Raw genomic sequence first — 25,094 nt, 5'->3', positions numbered from 1 at the left:
CCTTGAAAGTGAAAGTGAAGTTGCTCAGTCAGGTCCGACTCTTTGCGACCCCTTGGACTGTAGCCTACCAGGTTCCACCGTCCATGGGATTTTCCAGGCAAGAATACTGGAGTGGGTTGTCATTTCCTTCTCCAGGAGATCTTCCCAACCTAGGGATTGAACCTGGGTCTCCCACATTGTAGGCAGACGCTTTACCATCTGAGCCAACAGGGAAGTCCCTCCATGGTCCTTAATGACTATTTAAAATCTTTATTTCTCTCCTGAACGTCATTTACCCAATGTCTAATCCTCTGATTATCACTGCTTACTTCATAGAGGGTGAAGGCAAATTCCCTCAAACTTGTATCCCTCCTATCTCCAGACTTAACTATATTATACTGACATCTTCCCATCCTTCAATCCCAGAGAAAAGGAGCACCTCTTGTTTAAAGTCAACCATTTCACTCTAGATCCCACTTCCTCCTGCTTTCCCAGTATGCTCCCTCTACCACACATTGCTTCTATCTTCAACTTCTTCTCCCAAATAAACATGTGCGAATGTTTTCCTTATTTTAAAAAAGTATCCCCAACCCTGTCTCCTTCTCAAGTTACCTTATTTCTCTGCTTTTCACTAATTCCTCTACTTCCTCACCTCCCATCCTCAATCCCTCATTCTAGCTTTTGACCTTTCTACTTTGCTGGAGAGAAAAGCTGTTGGGGTGTCTTTCAAAGGTTATACCATGGGCCTCCTGATTCTGAGATTTCTCTTCACTACTCATCCTCTATCACCTATTTAGCAATGATAACATTGATCACTTAAAAATTTGAAGCTCTCTGTTAAGTTTTGTGTACCACACTCTTATTCTCTGCTGACTTCTGATGGTTGCCTCTCATCTCCTTCACTCATTTCCCTCCTCTGACTGTGCTGAGAACTAGGACATTTCCCGGGGTTCCAGATCTGTTATTTTCTTCTTTCTTCACACACTTTTCCAATACCACCCAAATCCCAAAGACTCACACATCTTTTTCTCTCTCCCTCTCTAACCCTGACTTTTCTTCTGACTTCCAGACCCATCTATCAAAACAGATTTGGGACAGCTCCCTTTAGATGCTCTACAGGCCCCTTAGATTCAACATATCCAAATTCAAACCTCATCAACTCTTTCAAAAGTTCTGTTCCTTTTCCTGGGCATCACCAATCTCTTAAGCCCAACACCTCAATGTCATCCTCCACTCCTCCTTTCCTCTTAGGCCCCATTTAAACCCAACTTCCTAGGGAAGGTCCAACACACTTCTAGTATTAATGTCTGGATCCATGACCTGAGACAGAACTACAGAATTTCCTAGCTGAGTTGCCTGGAGGAAGGTAGGTCTATTCCAGCACCTGGGTCCTTTGCACGGTGAGGTTTGGTAAAAGATGGTTTTCACTTACTAACACAAAGTCAGTGATTGAGGAGTTGGAGTTCTTCTTACCAGCTCTTTGCTGAAAAGGAAAGGGATGCTGGTTTTGCTGCAGACAGCCCAGTTAATGAAATTCTGCACATGCTCAAACTGGCGGTTGAGAACCATGATGCTCTGTAACTGCTGTTCCAGCTTCCGCTTCCTCTCATTAGTGATGCCCTGGGTACAGAGAGAGAAGACAGAGTCCCTGATCCTATTCTTGGACTGCAGACCACATGCTTGAGAAATCTAGTGGCCTGTGTGCATCAGTGTTAACACAAATGGAATCAGATGAAACTGCACCCCTGAGAGGAGAGGAGGACATGGCTGCTGAGGGATGGAGGGAGGAAGAGAGAAAGGGAAGGTAGATTTTACAGTGCAAAGAGGAATAAGTGATAAATGACTGAGGAAATGAATGTTTAGATTTCTTGGGCATAGCTCGTTTCATGACTCTTTCAAGGCCATAAACCTGCAAAGGCCAGGAAGGCAGTTGCCTTACTGCCACAGCATTAATGGGAGTTTGATCTGATTTTCTAAGCCCTTAATGAGCCAACTTCCCAAAATTAGACAGGACATTTTAAGATACAGGGAGTAGCAGAGAGCTATGGAAATTGCACATCTGAATTCTAGCCCAGGCATCTCTGAGCCATGAGACATATTTGATATGTGCCTGGTTTCTGCCCCAAGGAGAGTACAGAACCTAACCGTCTGTGCACATATACCTCCAACTCCTCTATGAGTCCATTGGCCTGTTTGTTCAGTTCATTCATCAGAACCATCTTGGCCATTTTGATCTGGTTTTCCACCTTCCTGTGCTGGTGCTTCACCTCAAAAATCCTGCAAACAACAGGAGGAAACAGCATGGTGAGCCTTTCCCTCCAGGCCTACAACAGCCTTCAGACAGCAAATGTAAGAGCCTACAATGTGGATGCTTTCTACTGAAATCAGGGACCAGCAGGCACCAAATGTAAAGAAATAAGAACCTTCTTCCACCATCCATCCTGCCATTTGTACAATCCAGCCCACTTGATCTAAGTGGGCCAATGGCCCGAAGTTCAACTCATTTTTCTCTCAACAAACTACAGGTCCATCCCCAGGTCAAGTCAATAGCTCATCAGTTCACACAGCACCAGAGGCAGGACAGAGAGAGTGAACACAGGTACGACTTCATGTAATTTCTTATTTTATTAAAAGGGGGAATGCTCTACTAAACAGCGTCATGCGGTGAAAAGAGCCTAGGTAGAGACAGAAAGTAGACTACTGGTTGTCAAGGGCTGGGGATGCTGCAGGGTGAATAGGGAGTCGCTGCTAATGTGTATGGGTTTCTTTTTAGGGTGATAAAAATGATATTTTAAAAGTAGACAGTTATAATCGTTGCACAACTCTATGAATATGCTAAAAAAACCCCACTGAACTGTACATTTTATAAAGGAAATTTTATGGTATAAAAATCATATTTTTTATATCTATATATAAAAATTGTATAAAAAATATAAAATTGCCCTTTTAAAATGTACAATTCACCAGGGCTTCCCTGATGGCTCAGTTGGTAAAATATCCACCTGCAATGCAGGGGACTCAGGTTCGATCCTTGAATTGGGAAGATCCCCTGGAGAAGGGAATGGCAACCCACTCCAGTATTCTTGCCTGGAGAATCCCATGGACAGAGAAGCCTGGAGGACTATAGTCCATGGGATCACAAAGAGGTAGACACAACTGAGTGACTTTCACATCATAATAATGGTTGTACAACTCTATGAATATGCTAAAAAAAACCCCCACTGAATTGTACATTTTAAAAGGGCAATTTTATGGTATATAAATTATATCTCAATAAAACCATTTTTTAAAAATTAAAAAAGAGGCTTTGAAGCCACACAGACCTAGCTTCCAAACCCAGCTCAGTCTCTGACTAGCTATGTGATCTCAGATAAGTCACCTAATCTCTCTGAATCTTACCCTCCTCATCAGTAGAATGGAGATGACCCCTGACTCAAAGAAAGAACTGATCAAAATGATACATGCATGATGCCCAATCCAATGCCTGCCATGTGATCCTCTCTCTGTACCTGCTTATTTCTCTTTCTACACAAAATATTGATGATTTCATATCATGTATAGATGTATAAGAAAAACATTTGGAAAGGAGTGATAAAGGATAGATTGCCACTGACCTGTACTCACATAATAAACAGCCCTCTCTTCTCCAGTATCTGCTCTGTGCCCTTGTTCTTAAGCACCTACCTTTGGTCAGTTCATGGTCATGTTCAGAAGGCAGGCACTTTAGCCCAGGTCCACTGTGATCATCCTCACCTAGCTTGGATCCATTCACCAAGAGATACCCCGAAACCCCCTCCCTGGCCCTGAGACCTCTAAGACCAGGACATGTGCCTTCTGGGACGTATGCCAGTATCTGCATGTCCACTCCATCCTGGTCCTGGGACCCAGGGTGAGAGGGAGCAGAGCATTTCCAGTGTAGGCAAGGGGCTCGCTGATGCTACCTGTCCTCAATTTGCTTTGCAGATGTCTGTAGACTGGATTTCTTATGGGCCACCTGCGTAGTCACACTTTCCAGAAGCATCCTCTGGTTTTGCAAAACTTCTTCAAGATGTCTGCACCTAGAGGAGGAGGCATAGGAAAAAAAATGAGGAAGACTGAGTCTTATTCTGAGCATGCCTGCTAAGCAAGAATCCCCACAATGCACTGCCTCAGTCAGGCCCAGTGCAGGGAGGCTGGGGTTACATCTAGAGAGTCAGAGACTCTTAGCCCTTCAGGGCTTCTCCAGAGAAGCCCCACACAACAGAACAGAGAAAACCTTCAGCCCAGCCTGGGGACTGACGGCTGGCTTAAGCAGGGAGAGGATTTCCATGCACTGGGAACCCAGCACTCTCACAGGTAGAGAGTCCAGAGCCCTCCCAAGTCCCCTTGGGCAGCCACCCTGCCTGACCTGTGCTCTTTGTGTTCCACCATGAGGCAGCTATGGCAAGTAAGCACATCACAGGTCTCGCAAAACAGCTTGAGAATTTCCTGCGTGTGTAGAGGACAGTACAATGCGAAGTCTCCAGAACCACCATTCACTCCTGCCAGAGAAGACGGAGAAAGTGGGCATGTCTTGCTCAGGAAGACCTCTTAAGTTAGCTCCACTGAGCACCCTCAGCCTTCTATGGACACAGGGAAGACCCCGAGCTAGAGGGAAGGTGGTGCAAAAGTGACCCTCTCTCTGGGCCAATTAGGTTCCAGGAACACAATGAGGAAGGTGGGCTTACACTGGCCAGATCTGCACAGTCGTCCAGAAATAACCACCAAGCCCCAGGCATCTCACCATCTGCTGAGCCTGAGGAAGGTGCCTGCTACTTGCTGCACATGGATCTCCTGCAGAATAGTGAGTCCTTCAGAACTTAACCTATACCTCCTCATTTGCCAGGATTCTGCTACGGTGGGGTTGAAACAGCTGCCCAATCCAGACTGAGGCTGAAACCAGCTACCCAGATCAAATTACATGGATCATAAACTTTGGTTCCTGTCTGACAAAGGTAAAACCTTTCCCACAGTTCAAGGGCCTTGAGAAAAGACTTTGAAGAAGATTGTCACTTAAAACAGACGGTGCTGGATGGATAAATGGACAAACCCTGATCCTGGATGCTAAATAAATCAAGTAACTAAACAGAAGTAGGGTCTGATTGCTCTAAACAGAGGTGAAAGACAGGGAACTCAATTAGCTGCCACAGTAATTTAAAACTTTTCCTCCCTGCACCATCTCACTCACAGTCACCTACTCCCCACGCGCCCCCTGCCCTGGCCTGGCAACAGGGAGAGCCTGGAGTGAAGGCACACCGTGCTGTGACTCTGGAGGAAACAGCTTTTCTTTCGGAAAGGCTCTGAGACCACCCCTACTCTCACCCCCAGCAGGGAAACAAGGGCAGAGAGCTCTTCTCCAAAGATTTTGTGGTTTGGTACTACTTACGGGGTGGGGGGTGGGGATGGGGGTGGGAGGTATGTGAGCTAGTGGAGGGGAGAGAGTGATACCTGGAGATCCCTTCTGGGTCCGGGAAAAGAGAGGGCCCCCAGGGGCTGGACCATGCCGGTGCTCCTCTGTGCAGGAGCTGCAAAGCCAGCGGTTGCAGTAGGTACAGAGGATGTGAGCTGCCCTCTTCTCCTTGCACTCCGAGCAGTTCTAGGAGTAGAGAGTTCTGGAATTACTGACAGTGTCTTCATCATTTGGACCTGCTTTTATGAGTGGTAAACACGCTAGGGACTGGGGACCCACAGAGCTGTTCCTCCACTATTTTGAAGTGCAGTCCATTCTGGAGAACTGCCTGGGAGGGACACGTAGGGACACGCGAAGGAAAGCATGTGACTAAGAGCAGTGGCCTCAAGGCCTATTCACACAAATCCTGTGTTGCAGCTGAGGATATGCAGATAAATAAGGCAAGGTTCTGCTCTCAAGGTACACAGCCTGGACAGTGTGGCAAATACTCAGTGGGTTATGCTGTGATGAAATGATGCACCAAGTGCTAAGGAAGCAAAGCAAGGTTTCCAGGAGTTCCAACTAGGAAAGGCTAGGAAAGGTCCTCCATAACGAGGTGACATTTGAGTTGGATACTGAAAGATAAGTAGAAGTTCACCAGGCAGACAAGGGAGGAAAATGTAAAGCACAGGCAAAAGCAAAAATTCCAACATGCTGCGGAGAAGAAGACACCATAACTATATGAGCGCACAGAAAGATGATGATAAACAGCCAGGAAACGGTACGACAGACCAGCTCTCAGAGCTGTGTTTCCACTACTGGGGCTTGCCAGGACCTAGAATCTCTGGCCTTCTCCTGGTACAAATGTTCATTCATTTGGTCAGAAATATCATGGAGGGCTGATATGAGAGATGAAAAGAAGATTTCTAAAAAATTAGCCTATCTGTGCTGAATAACACAGGCCACCAAACTGACGTGGATTCTGACAGCTTTGTCCTCACCCTGGGATCTGACAAACCCACAGCAAGACAAAGGAAAGAGGAGAAATGTAGGTCTTACTGACTAAACTATTAACTCCTTGAGGGTAGATACATGGGTCTCTGTCTTCCTAGTACTCAGAACAGGCCCTGGCATATACGGCAGACATTCAGTAAGAATGTAATACAGGAGCAAGTAAGTAAAATGGCAAATGAATAAAATGTAGTGGCAAGGATACCCCAGTGGAGAAAGAATGAGAAGGGATACTAGTCAGTAAGTGGTGTGAAATTTCAGAAAATCAGGGAAAAGGTATTAGTTGTTAAATACAAGCAAAACTGGTGAACCCATCTAACCCAGGCTGGTAAATGAGTTTCAGCTCGAGTATTGGGACGGTGGAGGGAATAAAAGCTTAGTAGTCATAATTTCCAGTAAAAGCTGTAAGAGAGAAAAAAAACACACTCATTTTGCTTCCCCAACTGAAACATTTTGATTCTCTTCTGGATAGAAGGATGGATGGGTGATTAGGTAAACTGGTGGAAGGTAACAAGTAAGATAGAGTGATGGGTGGATAGACAGACTTACGGACAGGGTCGCACAGATTTCTGAAAAGGATTAGCTGCTTCTTTGCTTGTCCTGACTTACCCTCACCATCTTGGATTGCCCAGAAGAAAAGCACTGCAGCAGAAAATGTTCAGTTACATCCCTGGTGATGTATACTCACTCACACCCAGGACAGGAGATGAGCTCTGGGAGAAGAGGGTAAAGATAGCACAGTCAGGGCAACATGGCAGATTATACATAAGACCTAGACACAAGGCTTTCTAATATACAACACCCAGGTATGTATCAACACCATCTGTGCCAAAATGAAGTATGTTTGATGCCACAGCCTGCACTTACCATCAGGGTACTCTGGACATGGCCAACCTATTAGGGGCCTGCCCTATAGACCTCTCCACATCCTCAACTTTGCCTGATCCTACAGCTCTTTCCTTCCTACAAAATAGAGGCCCAACCCTGCTCCAGTTGTGATAATCAGGTGCCTTCCTGCTGCTCCCACCCTGAGAGCCCAGTTCCCACTACTGGCTAAGTTCAAAGGGGTCAGTTTAGCCCAGGGCACAGCTCCAGCCAATTATATAACTGTGTAGGAGAATTTCTTTAGAGATTTCAAAACTAGAGCTTTCAGAAAGTTCTAGCCAGAGAAAGGCAAGGACTGCCTGCCTGCTCATCTAGGAGATACTCTTCTCTTGTAACAACCAAGACCAACTGGTCTGCTCCTGCAGCTCGAACAGCTTTTGCTGCGCCTTCTCCACACAGTCCACGCTGGGTGCACCCCATATATGTATTTTCACCCCTGAACACGAACATCTTGTCCTACCTCCCTCTCTCCAGAGAAATGCAGCCGTCTCCAACACATTCGTCAGCATGGTGGGTTCCTGAACTATATAAGCAGTATGACACTGCCACCCTGAAGACTGCAGTACTTCAGATCCACTCCGTAAGTGCTTGGCCCACTGAGGGCAAGGAGAGAGCTCCTGAGGGCCAGGTGCCTGTGCCCAGGGATGAGGACAACCTGGAAAGGGGCTGGCTCTGCCAGTGATGTAGCAATAACACCACGGTCTTCTCTGTCTCATATCACCAAAATGACACAATGGCAGTTGCTCTAGAGTTGCAGGCAGACAAACAAGTCCAAACACCAGGTTTACCACCCAGTGACCTTGGCTGGGCAAGTCACTTAATCTCATTTAACTCCTCGGTACACCAGTTTCTTCATATGCAAAATAGAAAGGGAAAACAAGAGTTGCTGTGAGGACTGAACTAAACAATACTTGAGAATTCACATAATCCTCCACGAATGCTGACTTTGAATTCAAAAGATTTCTCATATCCCATTCATGGTAAGTCAATAACCTTAATTATCAACTCTCACATGTGATGAAAGTCAGATAATCTGAGAGACTGAAAAAGTGGCCACAAATTCTTCCCCTTCTTGTGTCCATGCCCTTGCAATCCTACCCATTAAAAGTGGAGTTTTCAAAAAAAAGCGTAGTCTATTCTCTCTCCTTTGAAGCTAGGCTGCCCTCATGACCTGCTTTGGCCATGAGAATGCAGCAAAAATGACAGTGAATAAGTTCAAAGCCTAGACCTCAAGTGGCTTTATATGATTCTGCTCTCCCTCTCAGAACTCGAATACTGCCACACGAACAACAGGTTAGATAGCTGGGAGATAAGAAACCATATGCAGAGAGGCCTTAGTTGTCTCAGTTAAGCCACCTGAAGCCAAAACAAGCCAGGGAGCCCCAACTGACCCGCCAACTGAACACAGACATGGGTAAGCACAGCAGAGATTAGCAGGCCCAGCACAGCCCAGCAGAACCACCCAGAGTATCCCAGCCCAAACTCTCAGCCTGCAGATTCATAAATAAAGCTTTGTTATTGTCTTAACCGCTAAGATCTGGAGTGGCTTTCGATGCAGCAAAAGGTAACTGATATATCCTGGAAAAATTAAATCTACAAAATCATGCAAAATAATAGTTGACTACCACTCTTCTCCTCACCTACCACTCCTCCCTGCCAAAAAAAACCACAAAAAACAAAAAACCCTCCCTTAGCCTCTGCAGAGCCACGGACTTTAATGACAGAGCTGGATCTGCAATCTCCTAGATACTCTTCTGCCCGTCAGCAGACGTGGGAAGGACGTTTGACACAGGGGGCATCATCCAGGGGCATCATGCAACTGTCCCTCCCTTCCACTTGGCTGGTCAGGGAAGACCCTCCTCATTTCCCCCCAGGTCAGAAATGCTGTTCTAGTTGTTGAAAATAATTTCCATAAGGCTTTCAACTCCCTGGTAGCAGATGCTCAAACATTAGTCATAGTAACACAGTCTCATTAGCATGATGAGAAAAAGAGAAATAACTGAATAGATGAGACAAGGCCTCATCACACATCCTGTACCTCACATGGCTCCAAAGGCCAAAATCCTTAGCTTGTGGCTCAAGGCCCTTTCCACACTGGCTTCAACTCTTTCTAGTCTCATCTCTAGCTTCACATGCCACACATCCTATGTCCTTGCCATGCCAAATACCTCTGCTATCCCCTAAATGCACCAAATCTTTGCAAAACTCTTGTGTTTGTGAAAGTGTGTGTTCCTTCTCCCTAAAATACTCTTCTTTGCTACCCCACTCCTTTTCAGATAAACTCCTTCCTATTCATCCTTCCAAATTGGTTCAAATGCTCTAGCTTTGAGAAGCAAGGTTAATTTCCCTTAGGAAGAATTAATTATTCCCTCTTCAGGGTTCCCACAGTACCCTGAACATCCTTCTACTATAACATATATCACATTGCATTTTAACTATCTGTTCATACGTCTACATACAAAAATAATCCACAATTGATACTAAAAAATATTGCATGATTTTTAGCATATTCAACAATTATGTTTCTTTCCAGTTTGAGTATTCCATGTGTATTCCTTGCACTCACAGCCAATGAAAGTAGAAAAGAGCCATCTGGAAGTTTTCTGGGTGGTGGAAAAAACCAGCCCAGGAAAATAAAGGAACAAGGTCTGATTCAGAGCAGAGGTGTGGGCCTTGGGAAAGGCTGCGAACTGGGAGATGTAGGTTCCAGGTTCAAGACTGTCACTAACTGTGCAACCTGAAATCAGTGACCCCTTTTCTCTGAATCACACTTTCTACATCCTTAAGTGAGAGAAATGGGAATAGCAGGGAAGTATGGATTACCAGGCTTCCCTGGTAGATCAGACAGTAAAGAATCTGCCTGCAATGCAGGAGACCTGGGTTCAATCCCTAGATCGGGAAGATCCCTCTGGAGAAGAGAATGGCAACCCACTCCAGTATTCTTGCCTGGAGAATCTCATAGACAGAGTAGCCTGATGGGCTACAATCCACAGAAGCACAAAGAGTCAGACATGACTGAGTGTGACTAACACACACACACACACACACACACACACACACACACACACACGGATTTCTCAACCCTCCTCCTCTGCAACTACGCTTCAGAAATAAATTCCCCTGGGCAAGATAGGAAGAGACAGACCACCCTTGCCAGTAAGTCAGGCCTGGCTGAGGGAGGCCTGGACCGAAGAGCTCCTCCCGTCTGAAGAGGGGCTGCTGCAGCTGATAGCAGAGCTGGAGAACCGCAGTGGCAGCGGTACCCAGGTTCCAGGATAGCTGTAGGGCCCAGAGTAGACACGGAGGACATGGGCTCTCTTTGCGTCATAACTTTTGCCCAGAAATTCTTATCTTCCCTCAGGAGGTCTATAACCTCCCTAACCCCCATCAAGCTGTGTCAGCCTTGAGCTTCTTATTTTTTAAAAAAGATTCCCCATTTTTCAATGAGGATACCAAAACAAAGTTCTTTTTTTGACAACTGGAATACATGAACTCCTAGAGCTGTGCATATATATAAAATGACCAAATATCAATTTACAATATTTAACATTAAGTTTTTAATACAGTTTATAATATTTAATATTAATTTAGTTATTTAAATCACAAATTACATAAAATATTGTTTAGATATATTGCTTTTATTTTTCTACTTGAATTTTTCAAGCGACAGCATTGAGCTTTTATTTCATACAGAGGACCCTCCGTTCTAAGAAATGGAGGACCAGGGCCCAAAAGCCACACAACCATCCCCAAAGGAGACAGCGTTTCTGCTTCCGGAAGGAAGAACTCACAGGTACCAGAGGCCCTCTGAAAACTGAGGCTGTTCAGTCCCTCTGTCACAAGAGTGAGCACTTCTGGGCTCTGGGAGGGTAAGGTAGATTATTCTTTTTCCACTACTCCCTATATTCGGCACTTTACAGGTTTATTTAAGTGTCAATTCACCACATAGAGGTAGGCACTATCCCCATTTAAGAGTTGGATAGACTGAGGCTTCAAGAAGTTGTCACCTGCAGAAGATCCCAGAAAGTAGAGACAGAACTACAACTGGAACCCAAGTCTGTCTGCCTCTAAAACTCACCCCTGCCCATGTCGCTATACTCCTCTCTAATTCAAGTGTTTGGAGAAGGAAATGGCAATCCAATCCAGTATTCTTGCCTAGAGAATTCCATGGACAGAATTCCATGGACAGAAAGCAACCACACTTTCACTTTTCACTGTCAACTCAAGTGTAAACAAACAAGGTAATTTTAATTTTTTTAATTAACTAAATAATTTGATTATAAGTAAAATATTCCATAATAATGATCGAACTCTAAAGATGATCTGGACCCAGCTTTGAATTTGAAATCCAGGAAGAGCTGGGAGACAGCCCCAGAGATGCTTATAGTTTTAAGAAATATGATATTTGAGAAAAGACAAATGAAACAGAGTTTTTTCTGCCTGGAAAAATAAATCTGGGGGCAGTTTCATTCTGTAGATGAGTGGTTCTCAAACTCTGTTACGTATTTGAATCATATGAGACACTTTTAAACATCCTGATGCCCAGTTCACAGCCCATGTCAATTAAATCAGTTTCAGGAGGTGGGAGCCAGGCAGCAGTATTTTTAAAAATTCCTCAGGAATTTTACAGGTTGATTACAATGTACAACCAAGTTTGAGGACCAGTGCCATAGAGTGAGTACCCCTTCCCACTGTGGCTGAGCCTGACAGATCGGTCTCTGTATCTCAGCAGCTGAGAAAGGCAGGCTCACCAGTCTTAAAGAGGCTCCAACAAGTTAAGAAAGATTCTGAGTGCAGTTGTTATGTATTTCCCCTCTGGCAGAGAAGAGAAAAGGGCAGATGCCCAACAGACAGAAGGGTGTCCTGATCCCAGGTCCCTGGAGGACACAATTTGCCTCCCCTAACTCCTAGCTTCACAGAAAGACCCATGAGCAGACTTAGGGTGCAGCCTGAGATCTGGCACTACAACCATTGCTGCTGCCTAGAGAGCGCGATAAGCCCAGAACTTAGCAAGGCAGCAAGGAAGGTGGACCAAGAGTGGGTAATCTACCCTCAGATATGAAGGGCAGTGCCAAGGCAACCTGGGCATGGGGCCAGGATGGGCGAGTACGCCCAAAGAGGTCTCAGAAAACTAGCAGTGGGTCAGCCCGGCCCAACAGGCACACGCATATAAGCCTGAGCCCAGTGCTAAGCAACCCTCTGAGGGTTAAAAAAGCCCGTCACTCTAAAGCTCTTGGCCAGGGCTCCCTGAAACTTTGCAGCCGGGGCCCACGCTCTGACTCCAACAGAGCAGTGGCATCATCTGGAGAAGACTGATGCTCTACTGCCAGCTTTCACCTGTAGAACCAAAGCTGCACAAACCTAGCTTCCAGACCTAGCTTTTTCTACTGTTCACCTAATCAATTCCTTCACCATAAAGATAGTGACACAGAGGCCCAGAGAGAGGGAGGGACATAGCTAAAAAAACCACAGGTCCCTGTAAACCATTGAGCAGTCCCTGATTACATCTGTAGCCACAAGTAAGACATTCTACCTCTCTATACCTCTATCACGTTACACAAGGAGGAAAAAACTCTCCAGTTATATCCTCTGGCAGGCTGGCCCTCCTCACTAACCATTCCTGCTCTCCCACCCAAGGCAGCCCCAGGCTACTGGGCATCAGCTAAGGCCCCCACCACATGAGCCCCCCAAAGCTCAGAGCAGCAGCATCACCTTTAATAAACATGTTGCACCCACTCCCCAGATGCCCCCTCCCTGCTAGAAAAACAGATTTCGATACTAAGGTGATTCTGCTCCTGCCCCTGGCTGCCAGCAGGCTTACCTGTGGCGCCTGCTGCCCTGTGACTAGAGCAACACCTGGGGGAGAAGTCAGAAGAGCGACAGGTGAGCCCACCACAGGTCCCAGAGGATGGTGCTTACCAAGTGCCCAGGAACACCCACCCTGCACGCTGCAGCCAGCTGGGCTACAGGGCCTAAGCCTCGGGGAGCTGGGTACTGGGTGGGGAAAAGGGAGCAGCCTGAGTCCTCTCCTCCTTTCCCTGATGCATCCTCAGCCAGGGCTGCGTTTCTCCAGCTCACCTGAGACGCTTCTGCAAGAAAGGGCTTGGTTGACTCCTCCTGTTCCTGTTTATCTCGAAGGCTCTGCAGTATTTTTCCCAAACTGAACAGCGAGAGGGAGACCTCAGAGAGGAGACTCTCTTCCTAGCTGCATCTCCTTCCTAATCCTCTGGGTGCCTTGGAACAGAAGCTCAGAAGGAAGAAAACGAGATTTTCAACTTTCAGGAACTAGCTCTGTCGCCCTCTGCACAGCTCAGGAGGCCATCACTCCCAGCTTTTTAGGACTCGATCCAAAAATCCTTCAGCCCTCCATGTTCCCCAAAATGACAGTGCTCATGTGTGGCTGGAACCTGCCCCGATCCGGCAGCTCATTTAAATAGAGCTCATCACAACAACAGTGTTGGTGGAGAAGTGAGTAGCTGCAGGGCCCTGGGGACCCCCTGTTTATACGTAGGAAGAATGATGCAATCTGGGTATCAAAATAGCAATCCAGAATGGAATAACAGGCTCATGCAGCAGCGGTGCCGGCACAGCCAGAGCTCAAGTTGACACACTCTGTCAGCCCCACACTACTGCAGCGTGCAGATGCCAGGCACACACTCTCACCGCAGCGTTCTAAAAATCAGCAGGAGCCCAAGATAGCCCTCCATGCCCCCGGCGCAGAAGGAGGGTGGGGGTGAGGGGGCTTCGACAGACATTAAGATCTGTCTCCTACACACTCACCTGCTCCTGCCACTTCACCTGAAGTCCTTATCCTGTGACGTCACAGTCAGTTGCCATAGTGACCAAATGTCCGTCACAGCAGAGGATTAGGACTTCAGATGGAGAAGACACACATTTGCAGCGCACAAAGGTCCTGAGAGGTGTCCCTGGCAGCCAACCCTCCCCCTCCCCCCAGGGAGATACAGTCACGCACAAGCTGGGAGAGAAACAGCAGGGAAAAACAGGGTCAAGTTAGAGGAAAGATATGAGGATGGGTCAAGACTACGAGTCTGGGATAACTGCAAAAGCCCAGAGTACAGGAAAAATTTCAGAAGTACAGAGGGAAAGTGACAGGAATGAGCTTGGAAAGACTGGCAGGAGAGTATGCTCCTGAAGAGCCCTGCCTGCTGAGCCAAGGAGCCTTTATCCTAAAAGCAGAGGCCACCCAAAAAGGTTCTGAAGACAGACAGACTGGGCTTTATGACTGCTCTGATGGCCTAGGGCTTCCCTGGTGGCTCTGCCTGCAAGGCGGGAGACCCGGGTTCGATTCCTGGGTGGGGAAGATCCCCTGGAGAAGGTAATGGCTACCCACTCCAGTATTGCTGCCTGGAGAATCCCATGGACAGAGGAGCCTGGTAGGCTAGAGTCCATGGGGTTGCAAAGAGTCAGACATGACTGGTGAGTAACACTGATGGACTGGAGATGGGAGAGGGGAGTGGGGAGTAGGGAAGAGGTTTAATGGGAGCCTAAATGAGGACAGAAATGGAAAGAAAGGGACACAAGAGTTGTTTCGAAGAGAACCAATGGAACAAGACCAAAGTGGGATGCTGAGCAGAGCAGCGGAGTGTGTGGCAGAAACCACGGACGGGCTGCCGTGAACAGAGAAAGGCAGCAGCAAGAGGAAGCAGGACCTGCATTTTACTTTCTCTGGCATCCATAGCCTCTTAAAAAGATCAGGCCTCATTCTGCCTCACTGGACCAATGATTTACAGATGTGGAGGGTTTTTAGAAACCCCCTATCGACCAAACCCAAATCTCCTGGGTGTGGGTACGAGACCAGGAATCTATATTTTTAGCAAGTTTCCAAAATAATTCTTAGGCATCCAGATCAGATAGATAGATATCTGTATCTATATATCTCCCGGGTGGCACTAGTGGTAAAGGACCTGTCTGCCAATGCAGAAGACATAAGGGACGACGAGGGTTCGATCCCTGAGTCGGGAAGATCCCTTGGAGGAGGGCATGGCAACCAACTTCAGTATTCTTACCTGGAGAATCCCACGGACAGAGGAGCTTGGTAGCCTGTAGTCCAAAGGGCCACAAACAGTCTGACTGAAGTGACTTAGCACACACATCCAGACCAGCACTGGTTCAAGGGACCAGAAATCTTGAACCCATTGCCTGGACAACTACAGAAGCCTCCTAACAGGTCTTTCTATATCCAGTCTTGTCTCCTCTAATCATTCTTCTCAGTAAGCCTGAATGATTTTTCAAAAATACAGATTTGATTATATTCCACTGACCCCAAACCTTCAATGTCTCTGTACTGTCTACCGAATAGCCTAAATTGGTTAAGATCCTTTTGTTTGGAAAGGAAATTTGGCCCTAAATTTCCTTTCCAAACAGAGTTCCTACTTCTCTCCTTCAAGTAGTCTTATATATGTGCCAAACTCACTTCTGGTCCTCCTGCTCTCCCCTCCCTGCACCTCATCCTAACACTATCCCTTGCCTGTGATTGATTCCCTTCCATATCTTTTGGCCCTGTCTGGCTCCTATGCAGCTATTTCTATTTGATGCCACCCACAGGTTCAAATTCACCCAATTTCCCCAACCAGAGCCTAAAACAAGGGTCACAAAACTAATTCATCTGTTTTTGTAAATAAACCTTTATTAGAACACAGTCATGCCCATTTATTTTGATATTGTCTATGACTGCTTTTGTGCTGCAGTGGCAGAGTTGAGTAGTTGTAACAGAGCCTCTATGACGTTCAAAGCCCCAAATTACTTTCTATCTATACAGAAAAGGTTTGCTTATCCCTGACCTAAAGCAACAGCTACCATGTTTCAGTCTCACCCTTTGGGGTTCAATTCCAATAATGGGGAACCTACTTCTTCCAAAGCCAATTGCCGTCCCTGTGTGCTCTAGTCCTGCTGGGTCACATTTCAGCTAGATCTTCAGTTTGGGGGCTTCTGTGTTGGCTCAGATGGTAAAGAATCTGCCTGTAATGCAGGACACTGGGGTTCAATCCCTGGGTCAGGAAGATCCCCTGGAGAAGGGAATGGCTACCCACTCCAGCATTCTTGCCTGGAGAATTCCATGGACAGAGGAGCCTGGTGGGCTACAGACTTCTGGGGCCGCAGATAGTTGGAGATGACTAAGCTAGCACTTTCACTTTGGGAGGATGTAACTTAACAAGGAAAGGGCATTTCAGAAGGGGGGGACACTATAAACAGAGGATAACAGATGACAGAGTGTGAGACCCTGTGGGGAATGAATGTAAAGCGCATGCAGAGGAATGACAGATGAGGTTTTTGAATAAAATTAGTGCAGGGTCAGATAGGGAAGAGCCTGAAAGGCCATGGCTAAGCTTCTGTTCTGGACTACAAGCAATTAAGAGCCCTGTATGTACTAGAAATAGGTACTAGAAACTCAGGCCCAGGATAGGAGAGTGGTCAGAGTCGAAGCCAGAGGATTTGGGAGCATAACCCAGAGAGGCACTATGTGAACAAAGGTCAGGCAGGGGGATCCAGGGACTGTGAGTCAGAGCTAGGTAGCAGATCTGAGCCAAGAGGCAGAACCTGGGCTTAAGAGCCAGGTAACAGATACAGGTTGGAGATGGATGAGCACATGCTCCTAGGAACTGCCTGACTGTGAAATAAGGTTTTTGTGTCAAGAAAATACCCGTAGCAGAATGCAGAAAGTACAGGTAGGATGAAACTGAGCTCATCTCACAGAGTGGCACCTCTATCTCTTTTCACTTCCTATCTCAAGAGTCAATCCAGGAACCGATGCACGAACACACTCTATGCAAGGCCACTGTCGCAATTTCCAACTGGGCCTGGACTGAGGATGCTGGGGGAACCAAGGGAAGCACCCTACTCTAGGTCTGTGGTTCCTACTGTCCCTCAAGCCCAGAGAAGCCCTAGACTGACAAGCAAGAGAGCTACCTGAATTTTTTTTCTTTGCTCTATAAGTGACCGATTATGTGACAGCAGAATTCTAGAACTTTCTGGAATTCTGATGTCCCATGTACTCAATGAGGGGTTAGAGATACACTCTTATAGGTCTTTCCTGCTCTCCAGCCATCACAGCAGTCAACAATGACTGGTCTCTCTTAAATGAGAGAGTTCCAGCAGACAAGAGGCCCCTCCAAGACCCTGTCCATGAATCACATCTACCTTGAACTCCCTCTGTAGCTATAGCCTTCCAAGTAGTCCTGGCAGCAGAAATACATCCCCCAAAACACAGCCTGCCTCCTTCCTGTCACCAGGGGAATTGCTCTCCCAGTAACGGTACTGTTCTGCGGTACCAGTGCTACTCCCAGAGCCCTAGAGAGCCAATTAATGTGAGGAAAACTGCTCGTGAACTAAAAAAACCACCCTGCTGATAGGGCTCCAGCACTCCGGGTTCTGCACCTGCTGCACACGCAGCTCAGCAGCCTGCCTTCCACCTGGGAAACTTGGGTCACTGCCCACACCAGACCCCACAATGGTTGCACACACTGTTCATCACCTGGAGTGAGCAAGCAGCAGTCATCTCACCTGCCAAGCTTCTGTTGCTGAGACCTCACCCCTCCCCCGACTCCCACCTCCCACTCTCACCCCAGGCCATTAGAGCCCCTCCAGCTCATTAAGATAAATACCATTTCCCTCTCTGACTCTGAGGTTGTAGCATCTTGCATCAGGTCCCTCTCTTTGCATCTTCCCAAAGCCCCAAGGCCTACCCATGAAGGGACAGAGATTGCTCCCTCTTTCAGCATTTGCAGTTTTCAAGGGGTATGCTGTTACCTGTCACTAGCTTCAGGGAGCAGGAGGCTGTGGTGGTTATTTGGTGTTCCTAGAGCTCTTTAAGTCCAGCCCCAGAGAATACCCAGGATCACCCAGTCAACTAGTGTCTAGACTAAGCTACAGGGCCCATGACTTCCAGACCAGGGTCTCTGTCCATACCTAGACTGCATCAGCCACACTGATACTGGGAAAAGTAAGATACCAAACAAGGAGAGACTGGAATCTAGACCTCAGAATCAAGGTCTCACATCTAGAATTTGTCTTTTATTAGATTTGAAGAGAAAGATTAAGGTTTCTTTTACTTACACTGGGAAGGAAATATCCAGTTAATAGCCTTCCTCTCCTAAAATAACAAATATAATCATAAGTGTGTGTGTGTGCAGGCACACACACATGCTAGTCACTCAGCTGTATCTGAGTCTTTGTGACCTCATGGACTGTAGCCTGCCAGCCTACTCTATCCATGGGGATTCTCCAGGCAAGAATCCTGAAGTGGATTGCCATGCCCTCCTCCAGGGGATCTTCCTGACGTAGGGATTGAACCCAGGTCTCCTGCATTGCACGTGTATTCTTTACCATCTGAGCCACCAGGGAGTCCCAGAACCACAGGAGCCCTGAAAATTTTGAAGACAGACCCAGCATATAGTAAACAGTTTCAGGCATGCCGGCTTCCTTCAGAGCTTGCTACATTTATTTAAAGTAACACTTTGGGGACTCAATGGCCAACTTTCCAGGTAGAATTTGATCTGGGACCATTTTCAAACAGACTTAAAAGCAAACAGTCCCAAGTAGATAGTCTCATTGCCTGAGTAGACCCATTTCCAATATCCAGCCTTCCTGGAACCCGCCATGCCAGCCATCTCACAGCACAGCTGAGACAGTGTGTGCCCAGCATACTACTGCCTTTGCTTTGGTCCCCGTCACTAGCTTTCAAAGACCTGGTCCAGCTGGTTTCCTCAGGGCCTAAGACCTGATGTAGATCCACTTCCTAGTATGATGGAGTTGCTGGGGGGAATTTCAACTAGGCTATGACTGGATTAATGGAAGATCTGTACCCAATATCTCAGGCTGCAGGATTGGGTCTTTCCTCAGATTCTCCCTTGAGTCTCTCCATTAGTGCAGTGATTCCAGTGAGTGAGGAATCTCCCCCTGAGCAAAGTGCCACAGTGCAGATCACAAGCTCCAAAGGTGGATGAACCTGAGTTTGACTTGACCTGACCTGACACTTAGTAGTTGTTAGACCTTACATAATCACAATTCCCAGGCTTTTCATCTGTAAAATGGGGATAATACCTATGTTAGAGGGTTGCTGTGAAGTTTAGAAAAGATAATACAGGCATAAATACTTCATATAGCCTCTGCCAACCAGAAGATGCTTGACAGATATGATCTGCACTTCACAACTTGAGGAAGAGAAAGGGGCAGTGTCATAACTGGAAAAAGTTTTCCTTTCAGACAAGAGCCATGGGACATTTTTGTGGACCCACTGCTTATCATCTGTTCACTTAAGCCCTCAACCGGTGTCAGGTTCTGTGTTGGATATGGCATGGCAGAGATGCAAGGCACAGTCCAGATGAATGAGAAGATGCCCACTTCATGTTCTCCCCCTGTGCTGAGCCCCACTACAAACATGCAGGCCTGAGGAGGCTCCACTGAGGGATTAGAGTTGAAAATCAGCTGGAAAGACCCTGAGCTCAGGCACAGTCCTGCTTCCATTCAACATGGCAACTGCTTGGCTGTGCCCAACAACCAGGAGGAATAGATTTATGGAAATGGACTCATCTCCATGCCATGTGGCCCCATGTGTCTGGAGGCATTGAAGCTAAGGGCCTATTTTAATTCTTCAGCCTCTGTCCATCTCCCTTGCTAACCCTCTACCTATTCCCATATGTGACATTTGAAAATCCCAGATTGGCAGAAGTAGGATAAGCCTTTTAGCAAATCTGTAATCCTACTCTGCTGGATAAAGTGGAGGTGCTAAAAGCTCTTTCCAAAGAATGAGACTCCCAAAGCCTGGCTTCTCAAATTAAGGATCAGAAATCTAAGTTCAGGTATCGGGTATCTCATTGGACTTGCCAGAACTAGGTGACATCTCTGCTTTTCATCAGTCAGCTCATTTGGGTGCCATTCTTTTAATCCTTCAGAAAACATTTACTGAGCAACTGATATCCACCAGTCCTTGTACACTGAGAACCTCCCAGAGTTATTGCCCCTTTGCGTAAACTAAAGAGTCTTTCCTTCACATACCTACAACACTATATTATTATCTGCCCTTCAATAGAATATGAGTTCCTTGAAGGCAAGGGCCTGGTCTTTTCATCTCAGCGCCCTAAATACCATAGGGCCTGGTACATCAAAGTCAGTAACTACCTGTGAAGGAGATAGACATATGAATCAACAAATAGCACACAGCAGAGAATCCTAAAACCTCCAAGTAGCAGAGGAAGCTTATTCCACTCTGACCCACAAATGCAAACATGGAAGGTAACAACAGCCTGGCCAGACCATAGGACATGCTAAATAATGTAAGATATAGCATATTCAAGAAACTGCCTGACTCCAAATCAAGCATATTCACATCTAACAGATTTTTCCACTTCAGTTTCACAAGTTCTAAATAATGGCATTGTTTTTCACATTTCTTGGTCTCTTTACTATATCCGAGGCATATAGTACAGAATGTTTTCTGTGTATGTTCTCACTTACTCTGCATAACATCCCTATAAATTAATTACAATTATTGTCTCCATTTTACAGGCAGGAAAACTTACCAAACTATGCAACTATTAAGTGGTAGGCAGATTAGGACTTGGGTCTTCCCAGGTGACTCAATGGTAAAGAATCCGCCTGCCAATGTAGGAGACACAAGAGGTGTGGGTTCGAAGATCCTCGGGAGAAAGAAATGACAACCCACTCCAGTATTCTTGCCTGGAAAATTCCATGGACAGAGAAGCCTGTCAGGTTGCAACCCATGGGGTCACAAAAAGTGGGACACAACAGAGCAACTGAACACACACGCAGATTAGGACTCACACTCAGATGCCCAGATATACTGACACCAAAGCTTATATTTTCATTCTTCCTTGCACTTAGAATAACTTGGCAACAAACTCCATGATTCTAATAATTGTCATTAGTATGAATTTAGTTTTCTGATTTTGTTATTGCTGTTCAATTGCTCAGTCATGTCCAACTCTTTGAAACCCCATGGACTGCACGCCAGGCTTCCCTGTCCTTCACCATCTCCTGAAGCTTGCTCAACCTCATGTCCATTGAGTTGGTGATGCCATCTATCTATCTCATCCTCTGTCATCCCTTTCTCCTCCTGTCTTCAATCTTTCCCAGCATCAGGGTTTTTTCTAATGAGTCGGCACTTCTCATCAGGTGGCCAAAGTATTAGCGCTTCAGTTTCAGCACCAGTCCTTTCAATGAATATTCAGGGTTGATTTCCTTTAGGATTGACTGGTTTGATCTCCTTGCTGTCCGAGGGACTCAAGAGTCTTCTTCAACACCACAGTTCAAAAGCATCAATTCTTAGGCACTCAGCCTTCTTTACAGTCCAGCTCTCACATCCATACATGACTACTAGAAAAACCATAGCTTTGACTATATGGAACTTTGTCAGCAAAGTAATGTCTCTGCTTTTTAATAAGTTGTCTAGGTTTGTCATAGCTTTTCTTCCAAGGAGCAAGCATCTTTTAATTTCACGGCTGCAGTCAACATCTGCAGTGATTTTGAAGCCCAAGAAAATGAAGTCTATCACTTGTTTCCATTGTTTCCCCATCTATTTGCCATGAATTGATGGGGCCAGATGTCATGATCTTAGTTTCTGAACGTTTCTGATTTTAGAGTCAAAGTCTTGAGATATGCATAATTGCATATCTCATGGTAGAAATCTTAAGTGAGACCAAAGACCTAAACATGAGAGTTAAAACTATAAAACTCTTAGAAGAAAACATAGGAGGGAAGTTTTATGACAATAATTTCCTGGGTATGACACCAAAAGCACAGATGACAAAAGATAGGTTCATGGGACCTTAAAATTTTAAACTTTCACTGTGTTGGTAGCACACTATCAACAAAACAAAAAGGCAACCCATGGAAAGGAAAAAAGTATTTGCAAGTCATTTATGTGATAAGGGTCTAGTGTCCAGAATATATAAAGCTGTCATACAACTCAACAAAATACTGATTTAAAAAATGGGCAAAACTTGAAACTAACATTATAAATCAGCTATGCTCCAATAAGATAATTAAAATTTTTTAAAAACACAAAACTGAAACTCTATATCATTAAACAATTCTCCACCCCCTCCTCCCTGCACCCTTGGCAATCCCCATTCTATCTCTGTAAATTTAGCTACTTTACGTACCTCATGTAAGCAGAATCATAGAATATTTGTCTTTTTGTGACTGGCTTATTTAATATAATGTTCTTAAAGGTCATTCATGTTGTAGCATTTGTCAGAATTTCCTTCCTTATTAAGGCTGAATAATATTTCATTTCATGTAGATATCACATGTGTTTATCCATTCATCTGTCCAGGGACACTTAGGTTCCTTCCACATTTGTTGCAAAGAATGCTGCTATGAACACGGGCACAAAAATATCTCTTCTAGTTCCTGCTTTTAATTCCAGAAGTGGAATTGCTGGTAATTCTATTTTAAAAATTTTTGAGGAACCACAATACTGTTTTCCATGGAATCTGCACCATTTTATATTCCCACCAACAGAGCACAGGATTGCAATTTCTCCACATCCTCACAAACACTTGTTATTTTCTGTTCTTTATTTATTTTTTGTTCATTTTAATAGCAGCCATGCTAACAAATGTAAGGTCGTATCTCATCATGGTTTTGACTTGTATTTCCCTAAATATTAGTGATAGTATCTTATTTGGAGAAATGTCTATTCAAGTTCTTTGCCCATTTTTACATTGGTGAGTTGCAAGAGCTCTTTACATATTCTGGATAATAATGCAACAGTGCTGGAACTTATAAGACATATTTAAGATTCTCCATTTTTATAAATTTAACTTACTGTATTTCCAAGAGTTCTTTAAGTAATTTAGAATGTTTATTTGCTAGACAATTATTTTTTTAAAAATTAATTTATGAAAGCAAATATTAGCTGTAAATATGTTCACATATTAATGAAAGGTCCTTCTAAAGTGACTGTTAAATTTTCTATATTAATAAATAGAATAAGAGTTGTAAGTTAAAATTAAAAGCTTAGGGGAGAACTAAGTTTAAGTGGTTAAGTTTAAAAATCACATTAATTTAAAAAATCTAAGTAGACCATATCTTTTCTGTACTCCAAACTCTCAACAGAGAACTAACAGAGGTTAGGTAGCTTGTCCAAGGTTTAAAAATCTCAAAATTCAGATCTCAAAATATCTGCAATGGTCTAATGCCTCAGATAACTTAGACCTGTGCTACAAATCACTTTAAAAATACTGCAGACAACGAAACAAACAAAAATGATGATGTTTTTAAATGCTGTCAACTGGTTTGGCTTTTTCATTGCACAAGTTCATTCAGCAGATACTCAATGCACCAATGCAACATGCCTTGTTCTAGAATAATGAAATGAAGGGACCTGGCTGCTGTCTCCAAGGACTTCACAGTTCTCAATGAGATTGTCTCCTAGGAAACCTGACGTTCAGAAGAAAGGCAAAAGCTCCTCCCTGCAGTAGGAGGGGGGTTCAGCATAGATGGTGAATGGTTCATTAGTCAGTGCAAGTCTGTTCAAAATCTTTTCCTGACTGACCTGAGGGGCCCAGCTATTCTTCCCCTGCTTCAGAAGTTTAGTAGGTCAGGACACATCCTCTCCTTCTGGGGAGGCAGCCAAACCCTGAATCAAACCCTCCAGGTTTCTTAGTCTGCCACCAATTTAAGGAAATCCCAACATGAAAAATCCTAGCCTACAAAACAGATCTATTAAGCAGCAAGAGGATTTGCTTTGTCTCACAGATCCCCCAAAGAGTTGCTTTCAGCAATGAGTATCCCGTGGGCTTTTAAATTCTGATTCTTTCTACGCCTGAAATTCAATTCCTATGAAATGGGAAAAGAACTGTTTCAGAGATGGAGGTGAACCTCTGGTGCCTTTGTACTTACCATCTGGGACAGTCCCATTGAACCCCAGCAACCTGCTCTAGCTCCTGGATCAAGCACTGGAAGCAATTCTTACAGAGCAAATGCTAACAGGGTAGAAGCCGGGCACCAACATTGTGCAGGTCCTCTTCCACAATGAGCAGATCAGTGTCGCCTCCATCTGTCTGCTTCTGTTTTTCTGGTCCATTAGTGACTGCCCCATACACTCATGCCTGTATCTGTACCCATACATGCACCCAGAACTGGGGCTTTTCCATTAATATTCTCAAGTGTGAAGTGGTGTATAGAGCAAACAAGCTCTACTCCCTGCAAGTGAAGCACAAAGCAGAGTGATTTACTTCTTTGGGGAAAAGGCTGAAAAGGACACAGAAACCAAGGCCTCAGAAGTCCAGGCTGTGTCCGTCCCTAGAACTGGAGGTTCATGTCCCGCAACGGACACAGTCTGAACTCTCACTTGGGCCCAAAAGACAGTCCTGGATTTCTGCTGGGAAGACAAAGCATGGAGGGGTCTGCTAGGTTGTGTGTCCTACAGGGTTGGTTGGCCTTCAAAAATGTCCCAGATATTTCTGTGCTTCTCTTATCAATGGACAAGCTTGATCTAACATTTCATTTTGGAAAAGAGAAGGAAATTTACTAAATGCCAAGTTTATGCCAGGTGCTTTATATGCTTTATCTCCATCCTCCCAATTACCCTTGGAGATAGGGATTGTATTTTTAAAAATTAAATAAAACCATCAGAGACAGGCTGAGGAAACTAAGGTTCAGAAAATTTGGGTAATTGGACACAAAGACAGACGATAAATAGCAGAGTTCAAATTCTAATCCAGGTCAGTCTGATTTCAGACTACATTTTCTTAATCAAATGTTCCTCAAGCTGCGGTCCACACACATGTCCTCATGAGTTCTCTCCAACAACTTTTGTAAATTAGTG

General features: G+C 45.2%; 1 protein-coding gene and 1 long non-coding RNA gene across 4 annotated transcripts in view; both read right to left on the bottom strand.

Annotated features, from left to right (window-relative positions):
* Window positions 1–13,786, bottom strand: part of TRIM66 (tripartite motif containing 66) — a 42,134-nt gene extending 28,348 nt beyond the window's left edge. Inside the window, exons 1-7 of one of the 2 annotated variants that reach the window (XM_069554483.1) lie at window positions 13,361–13,786; window positions 7,007–7,110; window positions 5,446–5,593; window positions 4,367–4,499; window positions 3,921–4,037; window positions 2,142–2,256; window positions 1,453–1,599 (exon numbers count right to left, since the gene is read on the bottom strand). In XM_069554483.1, coding sequence (XP_069410584.1) covers window positions 1,453–1,599; window positions 2,142–2,256; window positions 3,921–4,037; window positions 4,367–4,499; window positions 5,446–5,593; window positions 7,007–7,015 — 669 coding nt within the window. In that variant the 5' untranslated portion in view covers window positions 7,016–7,110; window positions 13,361–13,786. Of the gene's footprint in view, window positions 1–1,452; window positions 1,600–2,141; window positions 2,257–3,920; window positions 4,038–4,366; window positions 4,500–5,445; window positions 5,594–7,006; window positions 7,111–7,742; window positions 8,131–13,360 lie in introns of those variants that run through there. The other variant, XM_069554485.1, reaches the window with a different exon arrangement.
* A 2,123-nt stretch (window positions 13,787–15,909) lies between these two features.
* LOC138420869 (uncharacterized) lies at window positions 15,910–24,287 on the bottom strand. 2 transcript variants are annotated; one of them, XR_011249346.1, is made up of 3 exons: window positions 24,167–24,287; window positions 20,821–20,896; window positions 15,910–20,419 (listed from the first exon to the last, which is right to left on the bottom strand). It is a non-coding gene; the product is annotated as an uncharacterized lncRNA (long non-coding RNA). The 2 variants fall into 2 exon arrangements; XR_011249345.1 differs by lacking the exon at window positions 24,167–24,287 and having other exon boundaries at window positions 20,821–21,429.
* Between the last annotated feature and the right edge of the window lie 807 nt (window positions 24,288–25,094).

The sequence above is a fragment of the Ovis canadensis genome, chromosome 15 (assembly GCF_042477335.2).
Source record: "Ovis canadensis isolate MfBH-ARS-UI-01 breed Bighorn chromosome 15, ARS-UI_OviCan_v2, whole genome shotgun sequence".
NCBI classification, from domain to species: Eukaryota; Metazoa; Chordata; class Mammalia; order Artiodactyla; family Bovidae; genus Ovis; species Ovis canadensis.
The sequence above is the reverse complement of the archived record's forward strand: the minus strand, read 5'-3'. Positions and strand labels throughout refer to the sequence as shown.